Here is a 17,677-nt window from a genome sequence, read left to right on the forward strand (position 1 = left end):
TACAGTTGCTTTTGTTTTTTCTTGTTTGTGAAGTTTACCAATCAACAATTTAACAAATGTTAAGACATATTTTTATTATACGTTATCCGAGTATTTGTTTAAAAAATATGCATTTTTTAACGATTTTTGTAACATATAATATTTTTACATTAGGCTTAGTTTTGGAGTTAAAAAAATTATTTAAGTCAACTGTTCAAAATTTCAAACGTCCGGCAATTTATTATTATCGATTTAATTTTTTTAATCAACCTGTAATTTCAATTTTTGTCAACTTTTTTATTTCCAAATAAGCAAAAACTTCCCAATTCCTTTTCTATTTAAGATGGCTTAAAAATGATGACGTGTGTAACATTGTAAAAGTACAGGATGTACTTATGTGTATATTATTTTCCCAGTTCATCCAGATTATCAACTCTTTATTGTTTGAAGGAAATGAAGCAAGATGCAGTAAAAATTGCTACACAAAGAAAAGCTTACTACTAGATGACGATTAGAGATCGGATTCTAATCCTAATCCTAATTGAAGTAGTAATAAATCAGTCTTGTTAAAGATGTTAATATTAGACTGTTTTATTTTTCATAAATTCTTAAACTGATATGTATTCAAAATGTGTTTGAAACATCTTATAGTTGTATTTAACCTTCCTTATTGAATATAGGAAATTTTTTTTCAATTCTTTTTAGTAGTATCTAGTTTAGGAACATTAAATGAGATTTTTCAGTTTTATAGTTATTTTATTTTACATTTACAGATTTTTGTTCCTCACGTTTCTTGTCTTTCAATTACGCAGTTTTTAAATTACTAAATAGTTCAGGTTTTTAATTTTTTAGCTTCTCCATAATTCATATTCGTTTTATACATTTTTCAGTTTATTGTGTTTTTATTATCTTATAATTTCAGTTATCCAATTTCTTGATGTTTTTACTTTGTAGTTCTATAGTTTTTAATTTCTCACTCTTTCAGTCACTTCTACAGTTCTACAGAATTTCAAACTCACTGTTTTTCAGTTTTTTTGTAGGTATTTTACTTTTTCAGTTTCTTAGTTTTTTAAATTTTCAATTTCTTAAGTATTTCAATTCATTAGTGTACTCTTTTCCAGTTTTTCAGTGTTTGTTACTTAGTTATTTAACATTTCAAACTCACTATTTTTGGTTTTTTTTCAGCTTTTTAAGTTCTCAACGTTAAAATTACGAATTTTTTTACTTTTTTAGTTAATGCACTGTTTTTTAATTCCGAAGATTCACTAACCTTTTCTCGGTTGAAATTAATTCTTATAAAAAAATTAATTAATTTTACAGCAGCAAATTTAGATCAATATTTAGGTTCAACAATTAATTAACTTCTTTTTATGCAATAGAGAATTTTAAAAGTTTTTGCCAAAAGTATTTTGTTTTATGTTTGCGTAATGGAATTTATTGCAATAAACTTTATGTTTTTACCTCTCCTGCTTTAGGAATAAATAATAATGTATCCTCAGTCGCCAGCTTATAGTACTAAATTTTTGTTTTACACCAAAATAAAGTTTTAAACCTCCCAAATGTTCGGACTCTATTTTATCACAATCAATAATTTCAAATTTTCATTTCCACCTTAATTGAGCAAACTCTTAAAAAGAAGAACAAAACTCGTATAAGAAAACAGTGAAGCGTAAACTTATATTTTCAAGATATTTTCCACAACATCTGCCATCTCTGTAAACATGAATCTGCGGCCCATTTGCCACAGCGTCTATCCGCAACATTGAGTAAGATCAGGATTAAACTTCAACTATAAATAAAAAACAAGAGATAAAAGGAGAGTAAATGTACTAGAATAAATATTACGTTTTTTCTTTATGAAAGTATAGCACAGATTTACATTTTATGAAACAAAAATTTAATTTACTTTGAACCTGGGAATTAATTCGGTTTGATTGATTGCGCTCAAGCTTTTTGTTTTTGTTTTCTCTAATAAAAAATGTTCCGAATTTTGTAGTTGTGGACGGATTATCTCCTGTATTTGCCTGCGGGTCTACTACAATATTGTGATGACCTAAATAATTCGCAACAAACAGATCCACATACTTTTTAACAAAAATAATTTTTCGAGAATTTTTTAAAGATTATGATAGTTATCAAAATTAGACTAATTCTTGACGAAAAAGATGTTCATATTAGGTTGCCACTTAAAAGCAAAAATTTGCATAACTCAAAAATAAAATCACATTATTTTTTACCAATGATTATTTTTTGACGACAAAATAGTTAAAACAAAACAAAAAATATTCACTCTGTAAGTCGAAGATATCTATTACCAACAATTATTGATACGATAGTTTACTATAAGTTTAATGATATTTAAGTACAGCAAATATCAATTTTAGCATTTGACTAAGAAATATTGACTAAATTTATTCAGTTGTTTTATCGAATTGTAAATAAGTAAACTAGATACAACTAACCATCGAAAATTTCATAAATAAAACATTTAATAACAATAATTTCCTTAATTAAAAGTTATAAAATAGTTATTAAACGAAATTATTTTTTCATGGGGTTTTATTGTTGGAATAATTTATATTTTAGTTCAATATTTCTTAGTGAATGCACAAAGTGTCTACACCTATTATGATTATGTAGAATTAAATATAAGAATCTACTTTGTTAAGTGTAGAAAACCTGTATTAAACTAAACTAGGGTGCCCTCTCTAACAATTGAAGCACACTGGAGTTCATCCCCTTTTTCGAACATACGTGTCCTTTACGGAACGAACGTGAGATGGCGCATTTAAAAATAATCAATACGAATAGTACCAGGCAGTCTACACTTTTCGGAGAACAATGACAATCATTGAGAAAAATAGACTATTAGAGCTTTCCAACAACAGTAAACTTAATGGAGTTACGTCTAATAGCTCGACAGAATTCACTTTTAAAATGTCGACTACGCAAAACTATTCAAAAAAGTGAAAGTATTTTAACGCAAACTTACGTAAAATGATCTGGGAAATCGATTGGCGTTGAGAAAAATGCCACATTTTTGACAGTGTTTTAAGTTACAAGTTTTTTTCAATTTTTGCTTTTGTTTAGAATTTTCATGAAAACCATTAATCGTAGAACAATGATCTTTTTGACAAAAATAGAGTATGAAAAGTGCTGCACTTTTTAAAGATAATAAACCTAATAGAGTTACGTCGAATAATTTTGAAGCTATTACCCGATGAATGTTCCAGGTACTGAAAATCGACCAAAATTGTGACAGAAATTGTGAGAAAAATGAAAATGTGACTTCGGGTTTTCAGGGAAAAATGTATACTTTTAAGCGCATTTTGATGCTTTTTTATTTTTGTTCTATGAGACAGTTTCCTACAAAAATAACAAAAACATGTCTCAATTTTACACTCACTTTTCAAGCGTCGATTACGGCGAAACTACTTAAAAGGGTGGAACTATTTTGACAGAAACTTACAGAGTATTCTAAAAAAAGTGTAACGTTATAATGATAAAAAATTTTAATGGCAAGGCTAATATTTTTTTGTGTCCATTAGGATGCTCTTTTAGTTTCTTACATGTCCATAAAGTTCTTTTTAAAGTGGTTCAGGGATTACTGAACCAACAAAAATTTATTTTTCACCTGTAGTTTTAGAAATTAATAAAAAATAGAAACAGTGCATTTTTGGTAACATTATTGGTAGGTAAGTGTTAACCAAGGTCTAGCAGACTTATTAATTAAGTTTGATTGATTTGAGTTACCACAGGGTGTTTACAATTTATTTCCAAACTTTTTAAAATCTAGAGTCTTTTATTTTGTTTATTTCAAACGGCAACCCCTCTTTATTTTTACAACATTCGAAGCAGAATAAAAAAACGAACATTTTTGGTTATGACAACCCTATTACATATCCTAATACCTTCGGAATTGTATGCCAAAATTTTTTTCAACTATTTTAGTGACAAATTTTATGAATAAAAGACCAAAATGATTTCAACCTTTGTTCATTTTTATATCATTTTATGCGGAATTAAAGAACAAACATTTGTTTGTATTAAAATCCAGTTGTAACATTAAGATTTGTTTATCAAGAACTCGTTTTATTAAAGTAAAAATTTTAATAAATAAAAATGGATGAATGAAAATGACTTTGACAAACTACTAATTGTTTTTGGTAAATAACTTCGAAAGTATTAGGATTTGCAATAGGGTTGTCATAATAAAAAATTCGTTTTTTAATTCTGCCTTGAATGATATGAAAATAAAGAGGGGTTGCCATTTGAAATAAGCAAAATAAAAGGCTCTGAATTTTAAAAAGTTTAGAAATAAATTGTAAACATCCTGTAGTAACTCAGATCAATCAAACTTAATTAATAAGTCTGCTAGACCTTGATCAACACTTACCTAGTAATAATGTCACCAAAAATGCACTGTTTCTATTTTTTATTAATTTGTAAAACTACAGGTGTAAAACCGATTTTTTTGGTTTTAATTTTTTTTAACAGTCATCCCTAAACCAATTTGAAAAAGACTTTAAAGGTACATGTAAGAAACTAGAAGGGCATCCTAATGAACACAAAAAAATAATAGCTTGCCATTAAAAAAATATGATTATGACGTCACACTTTTTTGGAACACTATGTATAAACAAAAATAGTTTTCTGAAATGCATCCTAGAGTATAAATAACGTCTACAAAACATCAAAAGTCCAACTTTAGTAATAATGGGGCTACAGAAAACGCGAGCTGGGCTGGACCACTCTGTATATAAAATGACCTAAAGAATCGATTGGTGTCGAGAAAACTGCCAAATTCTCGATAGTTTTTAAGTTATGAATTTTTTAATCTATGCGTGTGAATTGTTCCCATAATTTTCATTGATTTCTATAATTTCCTACAAAAATTATTAATATCAATGCAATTAAAACTGTTAAAATATTTACTAATTTAACATTTAAAAAATATATAAAAATATTTTCGCTTGCACTAAAATTACGTTTACATGAATTAATTAATTTTTGGCACGAATTTTACATGTACTTTTCAGATAAAACAACAATTGAGGATCGTCTGTTTTAGAATTACATAAGAAACACCATTGTTTTGTCTAACGACTTTTTTCTACAATTTTAAGTGAAAAAATAGTTTAGCAAAATTAAAAATGTTAAAATATTTACGTTTAGTATCTTCTAACAAAAACAAAAAAATGTATATGATGTTTTGAGCAAAATATTTTGCTTTCCTCAAAAATTAAGTATTTAAAATCTTAATTACTAATATTTAATTACGTGCCTAATTATTTTATGAGATTAACGGTCTTTTTAACGTATTTTTTGTACTAAACAAAAAAAACAAAGTAGGTATCGTTAGTTTTAGAATAGCAAAACTAATAACAGTTTTAGAATAGCGTATTAATTTCAAATTAATTAAATGGGGGTAATATTTATTGTAAAAAATTATGTAGGTACAGAAAAAATATAATTTAGAATAGATCTTACAATCGTCGGATAACTTTATAATGGGGATAAATTTTAAAAAATATATTGTTGTAACAATTGTAACCGTAGTTAATTATACTAGGAATAATTTATCCGGAGTTTATCTAACGATTGTAAAATCCACCCTTACTCGTACAGTGTGTTATTTAAATACATTTGTGTAATCATTCTCCTGTTAGACAAAAGAATTTACATTGATACATTTCTTTTAATATAAATAGTCTTTACTAATACTTATTGGTTTCACAAGTTTAACCAAACGTTTATTTTTTTATTTTTTTGCATTATTTAATAAGATACGCTAAAATCTGTGTGTCCATTATTTTTGGAATACGATAAAAATAAACTTTTAATAGACTCATTAAGTATATTTTAACAAACATTTGTTAGAATTTTTAAAATCAAGGGATAACTTTATGTCTGTTTTAATCTTATTCTTTGATCAATTTACTTTTATTTTATAAAAAAATTATCAGTGGTTATTTAATTATTACTAATTACTCTTATTTGTTGTCAGTATAATTTTTTTTCAACAATCAATGAAAGTAGTTATGTATTTATAAGATCTCAGAATTTAATATGTGATAGCTTTTCGATTAACTTAGTAGCTGTTTCAAAACTACAATATGTTTAAAAATAATTCTCATCTAGTTAACTTTGAAATTGGTTTACATGTAAAAAAAATTGTGCCGCTCTACTCAGTTGAAGCCTATGTCAATAAATGTCAAATCTGTTAGTTGAGAAATTGAACTAATTTTTTTTAATTTCGTTAAAACGCAACTAAATTGTTACACCGTGCCAAAAATACTTTTTATTTAAGCTTATATCCGAAATAGAGAATGGTGATATTCGATGTCTAAATGCCTATCACTACTTATATGAAGCGGCATTTTCTAATTTTACATGAGAAATACTCAGACAGTTAGATGAGAATCATTTAAAAACACGATGTTTAACTCAAAATCAGTTGTTATAAATTATTCATGCACTTTAAAAAATTAGCAGCTGATGTAATTAAATTTATAGCTTCAAAAATAGATAATTAATAACCATTTTACATTTTTATCAAACTTATTAAAAAATAATTCTGTTAGGGTGGGACTTATTTAGGGACTTTCTTAAAAACATAAAAATCTCATTAGAAAGCTGCAACTACGTGATGTATAGGTATGTTAAAAATATGAATGAAGTAATATAAATACGTAAATTTATTTTGCCATAAGTACATATATACCAAATGTTTGTATTATACAAATTTAGCGTTTTAACATTTTATAACAAAAGTAACTATATACAAAAACAAATTACCTAAAAACGAAAAAATCACAAAAGCAAGCAACTACAATTTTCCTAAACGGAGGGATACTGTTTCACCATATAAATTTGCAAACATATGATGGTGAATTTTTAACTCTTCCGACTACGCAACATCATTAATAATTAAGAATTAAAAATTCGCCATCTGGTCCCACACATAAATCAATAACGCGCTGATGAAAGTTTGATTACACCCCTCTGTACAAAACAACAATCTAAAAGCCTACGAAATATTCACAAATAGTATGACTAGATTAGGACTAGTGATAGGTAACGTATTCACAACGTTGTTCTAACTCAACATTCAGTCTCATCCTTCGGCAATCCTGAGATAGCTTTTGATCAAATGCGATATTTAAAACACTTTATAAACAATATTTTAACTTCTCATCTTAACACGGATTCAGTCTTAACTGGAAGATAAAATATTTGAATCGTGATATGATAATTCAATATTGCACTGGCTTTCAGTCGGTTCCTTTTCGTCATCATCTTCATCAGCATATTTGATTTCTTCCAAAATGTCTTTGTCAAGACATGGCGACTTTTCAACTTTAGTTTCCTTCTCCATTTCATCAAGTAGTTTACTAGTTGAACTACTTCTCTTATTTTTTGGTAACTCGTGTAACTGTATCGTTACCACAGTTTTATTAAGTAATGGTTCTCGTTCCTTAACCTCTTCTTCAATCAGTGCATGCACTTTTTTACTTTTCTTCAAAATGGGTGAATCTTTAGGCGTGATTTCAATCCTTTTTTCACTTTTAGGTAACAACATTTCTTCCTCTGGTGATTCTTTATTGCTTCCTGGATCTATGTAAACACGTGGTTTGAGTTCTTCATCTGATGGAAGAATTTCTCCGTCTTCATCTAAAGGGGGAATCCATACAAGAAAAGCTGGATCCATTCCTAGATAAGAACCAGGAGCAGCTCCAGCATTTACCACATTGTAGTCATAATAGTCCATTTCCAAATCATTTTCAGGTCCTCCAATTGAAAAGTCTGAACCGGCTGCAGGTCCTGCGAGAAGTTTTTCTCGGTTTCGTTTTTCTTTAGTTTCTTTTGCATTGGTGCTTTTTATTGTTGCAGTGCTGGCTAAACTGGATGCGGGCGAATAAAAGCCCTGCAAAAACAAATTTTATTAGAATATGCTACTACTACTGTTTATAGGTTAAACATCAAGGAAAAGTGCGTTCTTGAAGTGCTCTGGTGAAGGAAATGTCAGTTGTAATAATGTACAGAATTTTGGTTTAATTACTGTGTGCATGCACGTTAATCTGTGGAGAAAGTTTCCAACGATGTAGTTTTATGTAATTATAAGTTGTTAATGTAAAATGTTGTAAAGGCGGCACAAATCAATATTTTGAAGTCAATAATAAAGTGGATATTAGTTTACATTAAAAGCTAAAAATAAATAGCTATTGAATACAGGGTACACTTAGTAGGGGTACGCTTTCAAGAGTTTTAATGTCTTTATTCGGAATTTGGTGTAATAAACGTACCGAATAGAACAAATAATCAGGTAACGACTAATGACTTTTTTGTGAATTTTCGATGAATTAATCAATCAAAAATGCTACCAGAATAGTTTAAATTTTTTGTAGGTTAGATTAAGAGACTGAACTAAACCCTTTTATTAAATATTTTCAATTTAGAGCCCCAAATTGTCCAAAGTTAAAGTTGACAAGTGTGTGACAGTACTTGACAGCGCTTTGAGTGCAGATGCACTTTCGTTGCTACGGATATCGTCTGCTCAAAATTTATACTTTTTTAATTTTGGTCAAGTGCATGCCTCTGTTTAAATTAAAATAACTATTAAATGGTGCATTTTAGCGGTGTAAAAGGTTATACCTTTTCTATTCGCAATTGATTACTCTATCGATTTAGGCAATAAAAAAGTAGTGTTAAGAGGGCAAAAATTAGAAAAACACAAAAAATGTGACCCTGAAATGCTGCAACCGGAAACCGAGTGGATATATCCGGTTTTCATAATTACCAGATTAAAAGGCATGTTCTCTTTAGTAAGTCTACCAAGTTTTGTAATATTTGGTCAAATGATTCCAAAGTTATGGTGCAAAAACGTCTTTCCATACCTCTACTTCCCAGGGCTGTAAAATTCTTATCAGTTTCGATAGGACACGACTTATAATCTCAATTAGCATCATTTTATAGGTCCTTTTTGAGGTTCATTTTTTGTCGCACAAATATGAATAACCCTGTATTTCTAAACAGTTTAAAATTTTGCTCACATTTTTGGACAATGTTCTTGTGTGGAATATAATATTTACAGGTATTCTATTAGCTGTTTCAAAACTATAAAAACGTCAACGTCGCATTTTACCCGAATTATTTTTTTCAATAAGTCTGATGAGATTTTAAAATAGTTATTAATGATTAGATCTCTCATTGGAAGTATAAATTACATTAGCTATTATTTTTCTGAAATGCATGAATAATTTATAACTAATTTTGAAAGAAAATGCGACGTTGGCTTTTTTAAAGTTTTGAAACAACTGATAGATTTAAATAGATAGGTGTCAAAAAAATATTCATGTCAAAAACACTTAAAAAAAAACGAAAAGCATATCAAAGCGAAGTTTCTCATACTAAAGTAGTGACATAAATATTTTTTGTTATGTGATGTATTAATAATTTATGAGAATACAGGGTGAATTTGATAAGTTTGTCTCAAAATACTTCCGTTTATTGTTAATTTTCGAGAAAACTGGAGACAAAATCAAAAATTGATAAAAAATTACAAATTCCTGAAAATTTGGCAATTTTATTGATGTTAATCAATTTCCCAGATTATTTTCCAAAGAATTACATCAAATAGTTTCACTTTTTCAAATAGTTTTGACGAAAATTGTAAAGAAACGCAAAAATTGAAAAAAAAAATCAACTTGAAATTTTACATAGATATTTTACATACACTAACATAAGATAGTTCCATTTTTTGAAATACATTTTGTGGGGTGATACTAGTGCTCAACAGAAGTGTTTATAGTTCCTGAATTGTAGATGGTTTTATTCGGCGATTAAATTTTAATTTATGCAACAGCCTTAAAGTGAACTTTAACAAAGATTGTAAAAAAATAAGCCCCTTGAGGTTAGTTCTTAAAGATAAAGTTAAAGTGGAGGTTACACTCGGATTCTGCTGTCATCTTTTAAAATAATATACAAAACTATTAAATTTACCCTGTATACCCAGCCGACATATTTTCTATGATTCTTGTAATAATTAAGTGTTTAACCATGGAGTTAAACTGAATTTTGTAGAAAATTCTAAATTAAATCGAGAATTTTCCGTAAAAGTTGTCGCAACGGTTGAGTAACCCTTACAGGCATTTCTACGACGTCGCAGTAAATGTCAGCGAAATGTCTTTACTGGGTCACTCGACCAGAACTATTCAATAACAATAGGGATTTTAATTTTTAAATGGAATACTTTATGTTTTGACACTTGTTTTAAGTTCACTGTTTTAGTTTGTAAGAAACTTTTGTATATATTCAAATTATGTTTGTAATAAAATTATTATGAACTTGATTAAGTCCAAGTTATACTTAAACATTAAGTGAATGGTAACTTTTTTAAATAGTTACCCAAAATGAAAATGACGCATCCATAAATTAATGCCTAACCAGTTCCGATCTATTATTGACCTAAACTGCCCTCTGTCATAAATCATAATAAATCTAAAGATTTTTGTTGGTTGGTGTTTGGACAATTGATTCGTCGCGATGTTTCCACACTTTAAAATAAGGTCAAAAAACTAAATTCGTCAATTTATTGGAAAATTTAATTCATTAAGTGGCCGATGCAAAGCTTTAATTCTCGATTAAAAATAACAAATATCTACCATTTCGAATTAATGAACAAAATTGCAAATTAGTTACGTTACTACGTTACGTTATAGGATTCTTTAGCTTAATTTTGACAATTTCAGAAAAATAACTACAATTATGCATTTTTGAAATTACACTGAGAAATAAGTTTTTTGAGTTTTAAACCAAATAGGTAATTTTTCAGCTAGACTTATTTAAATAAGAAACTCAAAAACGTGTTCAGACGCTGAAAAGAAAAGTTTTAGGTTCAAAAACAAACTAAATGGATTGAAATAAGTTGAAAACTCGACATACGCAACGTATGTTGCTACTAAATATGTTAAACATTTAAGAAAAAGACAAAAATTATGTAGTTTTTGGACATTATCTGGAAAAATTTTGGTTTGTTTAAAACTGTAACACAGAAATAGAACATAATTTTCGACCAAATGTTGTTTTGACGAAATTTTGCTTATAAACGAACTACTAGTAAATAGAGAGAAACTAACATATAATTCCATTTATATATTGTAATTTTTTGGTGTGTCTTGACAAGTTTTTGGAAAATAAATCAGTCTTATTTTTAATCTAATTTGATGTTTTTCATTCAATTTAATAACCTCAACAAAACTCGGAGAAGTCTAAAAACAACACTTATTTTAGAGTACACTATTTTAGGGTAACTTTTGGTACTTTTTTTTAATTTTGCGAAATTCCGTTTACTGCTAAAACACGTGCTTAAAACAAGCAAAAATAGGCTAATGTTAAATTTGATTGGTGATTTTTCGGTCGCTTTTAATAAAATTTCGACGGAGTTTAGGTATAAAGCGAGCTTAGATGGTCAAGAGAGGCAGAAAGACTTTCAACTAAAATTTACTGTAAAAAATTCTTGTGCAAAAAGCTAACCTATAGTTAAAATCTAGTTGAAGAAACCCAATTTTGTCATCTAATTTTCAAATTGGCACATAAAATAACGTTAACTTCAACCTAATTTATTGAATTAAAGTTTTTGCTAACAAACTATTATGTTTGATTTTTTGTCAAAGTGTCAAAACGTTGCAACAAAGATAAAAATTGTTTTAATTGTCACTTGTCCTAACTAACCATTTCCAACAAACAGATTTCAATCATCTCAAGAAATCATAAATAAAAAAAATGTTAAACTTGCCTCAAAACTAGTTAACAACTTCAACTGCGGTAAAAAGATAAGGTTTGCAAGGTCGACGTTTGTTTACGGACGCGTCAATTTTATTTTGATTGACTATACATTAAAGTCGTAATTGTTTGGCCCGGCGCCGCCACCATTTTTACATAGTACAGAGTATACACAGTATTAGCTGTTTCGAAACTATAAAAATTCCAACATCGTATTTTCCCTCAAAATTAATTGTTATAAAATATTCATGCACCTTAAAAAATTAATAGCTATTTAACAATTTTATCAAACTTACTTAAAAAAATAATTCGGTAAAATGCAATGTTGGCTTTTTTATAATTTTGAGACAGCTATGTAGATAAAATTATAATTTATATATCAAGTGCAATTTTCTCGTGTAAATGCAGTTGAAGTATGCAAAAAACCATTCATTTTATAGAAATATCAAAGCTAAAGTAATTGGTGCCACAAAGCTATAAAACAGTTTATGTCAAGAAAGCCTTTATAGTCTCTTTTCATAATAAAGTTTTGTAGCCTTACAAACTTATCTCTTAAATGATATAAAAAATACAGATCAATTTATATTTAATACTTAATCTCAGTGCCGTATTTACACGTACATATGGGCTAAATTTTTGAAGCGGCAAAATATCTCGAAAAAAGGGAAAAGTTTTTATGTCAAAAGTTTGTTTAAATAAATAAAAAAATTTTTTTATTAATTTAAAAATTGGCAGCCAAGTAAGAACATTAAGAAATTAGAAGATTAAAATTATAAGACAGTGAAACAAGGAAGAACAGAAAAATTTAAAAAGTGAATATGAAATATGAAAATAACTTGAAAAAATTAAATAAAATACCCAATGTTTTGTTTTTGCATCTCAAAGATCATTAAATTGTCTAAATAAAAACATAACTCATAAATTCCAAATAACCAAGTTAAACACTAATACGATATAAAGGAAATTGTGAGAAAAAATTTTTGCTGAAGAAATTGCGACATGTTTGAGTTTAAACACGAAATAATTGCGAAAACCAATCTCTATCAAAAACAAATCAATCCACAATTTATCCACGATTTTTGAACAAAAGTGTCATAGAATAGAAAACACCGAAATTCCAGATGGTTTGGCTAAAATTTACAAAATAATAAAACAAACAATTTTTTGTTCAGTTTTGAAGGCCATGTGATTGGTCTGTTTTAGTTATATCTTTTCGATATGCAATTACAAACGTTTCAATCGTCTTGCAATTTTTTGTGCACTAGGTAAACAGGTAGGAGTTGATTTTTATATTTTTATTGGTCAGTTCCAATACCTGGGACAAATGAGACACCAGTAAAGCGGTTTTAGAGCCGGTTTTTCTCACAGAACTGGGTTTCGCCTTAGATGCCAATAAAATAGTCGATTCTGCTTACTTTTTAAAATAATTTAATTTTTTTGACGAGGACACTTTTTTTAAAAAAATTTATTATATAAAAATTAAATAAACATCTTAGAAAAATTAAACTTTCACACAAATAATTAAATTCTACAATGTCGGTTTGGGAAAATTTTGATTAGATTGTTGCATTTTTTGACCAGTTGATCAGATTTTTTGTTATTGCCGAAGGTATTTATTGACTTCTTCAAATTGTAATTGTTTTGCTTAATAATTTTTAAAAAGTTTTTTGTAGTTTCAGTTTATATAATGGAAATTTCCCGATAAGTAATGGTGGAAAAGGATACTTCAGAGAGTTGTTTACACACTCTGGCAAAGCTTCAAGGTCATATCCTGAAATCCAAGCGCACTGCGATTTTTAGTCATGTGCCTGCAGACGCACTAAATGGAAGAAACAAATTAATAACTTCTAAACGGTTAAAACAAATTGCAAAAACTAAATGGATTTGTGAAGCCTATAACAATGCCAGATTAAATATGCATGAATATACAGAAAGTGCCATTTAAAAAAACTATGTTATAGGCTGCACTGTAAAAATGAAACACCCTGTAATGGCCAAAATAATTTTAGAATCTATACTTTGGCCTCCCATGTGAAGTGTTCTTTGACTCATTCCGATATCATTGGTGTAATCGAGTTTGTCCATATCAATGACTCACCCTGTATAGTACAATATTACTTAAGTTTCTTTGATCATTTTTGTTTGCAAAAAATTTTAAAAATACCTAAACGTTCGTTTAATAAAAAAGTAATGCCACATATTGAAAATGGAAGAAAATTTAACCACAGAAAAAAGGAGATGAGGTTTTATCTGGTAAGTGCAGTGGTGCTTCGAATGTGTAATTTGGATACTTCACCGGATCACTTTTAGAACCAATTTCAGACGATGTTCTCACATGCGTCATAGAGGCAGTACTGACGTTACTTAGTCTTCTAGAGATTTTAGACGATGTTGTACTTTTTAAATCGTCTTTTTCGCTTAATTTGTCCTTTTCGCTGCTCAGAGTGGACGACCGCTTCAGCGTTTTCTGGTCGTAACTTTGCGGCGAACCCGGCAAACTACACGCTACTTCCTCCATTTCGTTTGCAGTTTGTGGTAATGTCGTTGTTAAAGTTTCTTGTTGTGTAAGAGTCGTTGTACTGCTCATACTCAACGATTCTTCTTTACTGCAATTACGTGGTTAACGTGTTAGATCTTATTAAAGACGAACTTCCAAAACTCTAGCAATTGAAATAATAGAAATGTGAGTCTCTCGACATTGATCGTCTGAAACTGCACTCGAGCGGAAGGAATTTTAAACTTGGACTTACGCTAGTGTCACTTCTTCTTCCTGTTCACAATCCATTGACTCCCTCAAACGGCTGTGTTTATTTCTTGTGTGCGGTCTCAATCTCGTTAATGAAATTACTTCCGATAGGAGTGTGGCACTGGAAGAGGCTCGTGTTCGCAGCGAGATGCTCGCACAAGATGCTGCAAATTTATGCGATTTATTGGACGACAATTTATTAGAGCTGTTCTCTTTCTAAAAGCCATAATTTTTTTACAGATATTTTTTGTCGCAAATTAGCCACACATTTTGCGTGGTTGTCACTAAAAAATAAAAAAAGATATTTCTTTCCATTTGCAAGTTATTTAAAGCCTAAAGGTCTTAAGGTCATTTTTTTTCTAATTGTTTGGATTTACATTATGATATTATTTGCGTCACGGAAACCTGGCTAAGTGATTCTGTCTTTGATTCTGAATTACTACCCGATCAATATAATGTGATTCGTTGTGATCGTAAGTTTTCTCTGGTTAAACTGTCGAAGGGAGGTGGTGTTCTACTCGCTATCAAAAATAATATTACTTTCTCCCGAATTAATACTTCTGAACTTTCTGCCGTTGTGCCTTTAATTGATATTGTCTTGTGTAAATGTCTTATAAATATGCAAAGTGTGACTCTAGGAGTTATCTATATACCACCAAATGTCACGGCAAATGAGCTTGATCTATTTACCGCTGGATTAGAACAACTTATTTTGGGCCGTCAGTTTATTTTGTTTGGTGACTTTAACCTACCTGATTTCGGGAAAACAAACGAATCACGAAAATCGCAGGTTTTTCACAACTTCATAAATGTCCTTGACGCTATTCAGCATAACTCAGTAATGAACCCTAACAACAATCTTTTGGATCTTGTATTTTCTTCCAGTGAGATGAACCTAAACGTCACTAAGTGTGACTTTCCATTAGTGTTCGAAGACTTCCATCATCCTTCAATATCTATCTCTCTACAAGTAACAAAAAACCTAAATTATCCTTCTTTTCCTTGTAACAATAGCTTAGTCTATAACTTTCACAAAGCTAATTTTCCTTTATTATATAATGCATTTTGTGATATCAACTGGTCTTTTCTAAATGACTTTTCCAATGTCAATGAAGCTATTGAGTCATTTTACTCGGTTATCTATCAACTATTTGATTTGTATGTTCCGAAAAAACGTAGACAAAAGTCTAGTTATCCGATATGGTTTACTCCTGAAATTAAATACAATCTTAAGACCAAAAGGTACTTTAGGAAAAAATGGCTACAAAGTAATAGAAATATTATGTTTTATTATAACGAATTTAAACGATTACGTAGTCTAACTAAGAAACAAATCTCGATTGCTTATCAATCTTATGTCAGCCATATGGAAACAAATATAAATTCCAATTCTTCCGACATCTGGAAATTTTTAAATCAAAAGAGAGGTTGTTCTCGTATACCAGGAAGAATTTTTACTGAAGATAAATCTTCTGACTTTGCTGATCCTCAAAGTATTGTTAATGGCTTTGCTCATTTTTTTTCTTCGGCTGCACTCATAAATATGGAGGAAAATTTACTCTTTCCTGAAACATGTAACTGGGGTTTAAATTTCCAGTTTTCTTCAATATCTTTGGATCAAACTGTTTCTATTATGAAAAAGCTTTCAAACAAATTTACTGCCGGTGATGACCTGATTCCTTCTTTTATTGTTCGTGATTGTAGCGATGTTTTCGCTCAGCCGTTAACAAGGATATTCAATCTTGCAATTAATACATCTACTTTTCCCGAATTATGGAAGCGAGCTAGGGTATGTCCAGTTTTCAAAAAAGGGGACAATGCTATTATTTGTAACTATCGACAGATTTCTATACTTTCTAATTTTGCTAAAGTCTTTGAGCAGTGTTTGTATCAGGATATCTATTATAGCGTAAAAAATTTCATCTCTCCGGATCAACATGGCTTCATTAAGGGGCGCTCAACGGTTACGAATCTCGCGCTTATTACACAGTACATTGCAACCAACTTGGATTCTGGTCGTCAGGTAGATGTGATATACACCGATTTTACTAAAGCCTTTGATTCAGTTAGTCATGATATCCTGCTTCATAAGTTAACTTTCTTCGGCTTTTCTTCTTCTTCCCTTCTCCTCCTTCAATCATACCTATCAAATAGAGTTTCCTATGTTTCCTTTAATGGTTTTTCTTCTTTCAATTACTGTGTGAAATCTGGAGTCCCTCAAGGATCAAATTTGGGGCCACTTTTATTTATTCTGTTTATTAATGATTTGTTACTGTCTTTATCCTGTCCTGTTCTTGCGTATGCGGATGATTTAAAAATATTTCATTCTATCACAAATCAAAATGATGCTGACTTGTTACAACTGAACTTAAGTAAAATTGCAGACTGGTGTAACAAATATAAATTACATTTAAATATTAGTAAAAGTTGCACAGTTTCTTTCTCTCGATGTCGTTCTCCTTTTCCATCTTCATATTCTATTAACAATTTTGCCCTTGAAAAAAAGGATGCCATTAAAGATCTCGGTATAACTTTTGACTCAGCTATGACATTCATTATCCATGTCGGAAATGTTCGTAATTCCGCCTTCAAGTCGTTAGGTTTTGTTATGCGTATGGGTAAATATTTTTCTGATGTTGCACTGTTAAAAAATCTCTATTATGCTTTTGTCTTAAGTAAAATTGAATACGCATGTCTAATATGGTTTCCAATTTATATCTCTCACTCTATGCTCCTAGACTCAATCCACCGCAGATTTTTGAAATTTTTGTCGTTTAAACTGGATGGAACTTATCCAGAAGTGGGCACCAGCCAAGACGAGCTGCTTGCAAGACATAACATAGTTGCACTTAACATTAGAAGAGAGCACATTTGTCTCAATTTTTTAGATAAATTACTCAGCAATAGGATCGACTGCTCTAACTTATTGGCTCAGATTCCGTTCAATGTCCCACGCATATGTTCAAGATATGAAATTATGTTCCGGCTCCCAACACCTAGAACTAACATTTTGCGTCGTTCACCACTCTTCATAATATGCAGTCTGGCCAATCATAAATGGGATTAAATTAGATTAAGTCTATTATTTGTATTATTACATTTTAAATTTATATTAATTTTCGTTATTTTTAGTGTAAGAATACCTGCATCTATAATTTCTTATTTTTT

The 17,677-nt window shown here is 29.5% G+C and overlaps 1 protein-coding gene across 4 annotated transcripts in view; it reads right to left on the reverse strand.

Moving 5' to 3' along the window:
- Positions 1–6,654: 6,654 nt before the first annotated feature.
- Positions 6,655–17,677, reverse strand: part of gogo (golden goal) — a 198,205-nt gene continuing 187,182 nt past the window's right edge. The window contains exons 10-12 of one of the 4 annotated variants that reach the window (XM_015982210.2): positions 14,514–14,673; positions 14,123–14,369; positions 6,655–7,906 (exon numbers count right to left, since the gene is read on the reverse strand). In XM_015982210.2, the coding sequence (XP_015837696.1) occupies positions 7,196–7,906; positions 14,123–14,369; positions 14,514–14,673 (1,118 nt within the window). In that variant the 3' untranslated portion in view covers positions 6,655–7,195. Of the gene's footprint in view, positions 7,907–14,059; positions 14,370–14,513; positions 14,674–17,677 lie in introns of all 4 variants that reach the window. The other 3 variants (XM_008195134.3, XM_015982209.2, XM_015982212.2) reach the window with 3 other exon arrangements.

The sequence above is a fragment of the Tribolium castaneum genome, chromosome 4 (genome assembly GCF_031307605.1).
Source record: "Tribolium castaneum strain GA2 chromosome 4, icTriCast1.1, whole genome shotgun sequence".
Lineage (NCBI taxonomy): Eukaryota > Metazoa > Arthropoda > Insecta > Coleoptera > Tenebrionidae > Tribolium > Tribolium castaneum.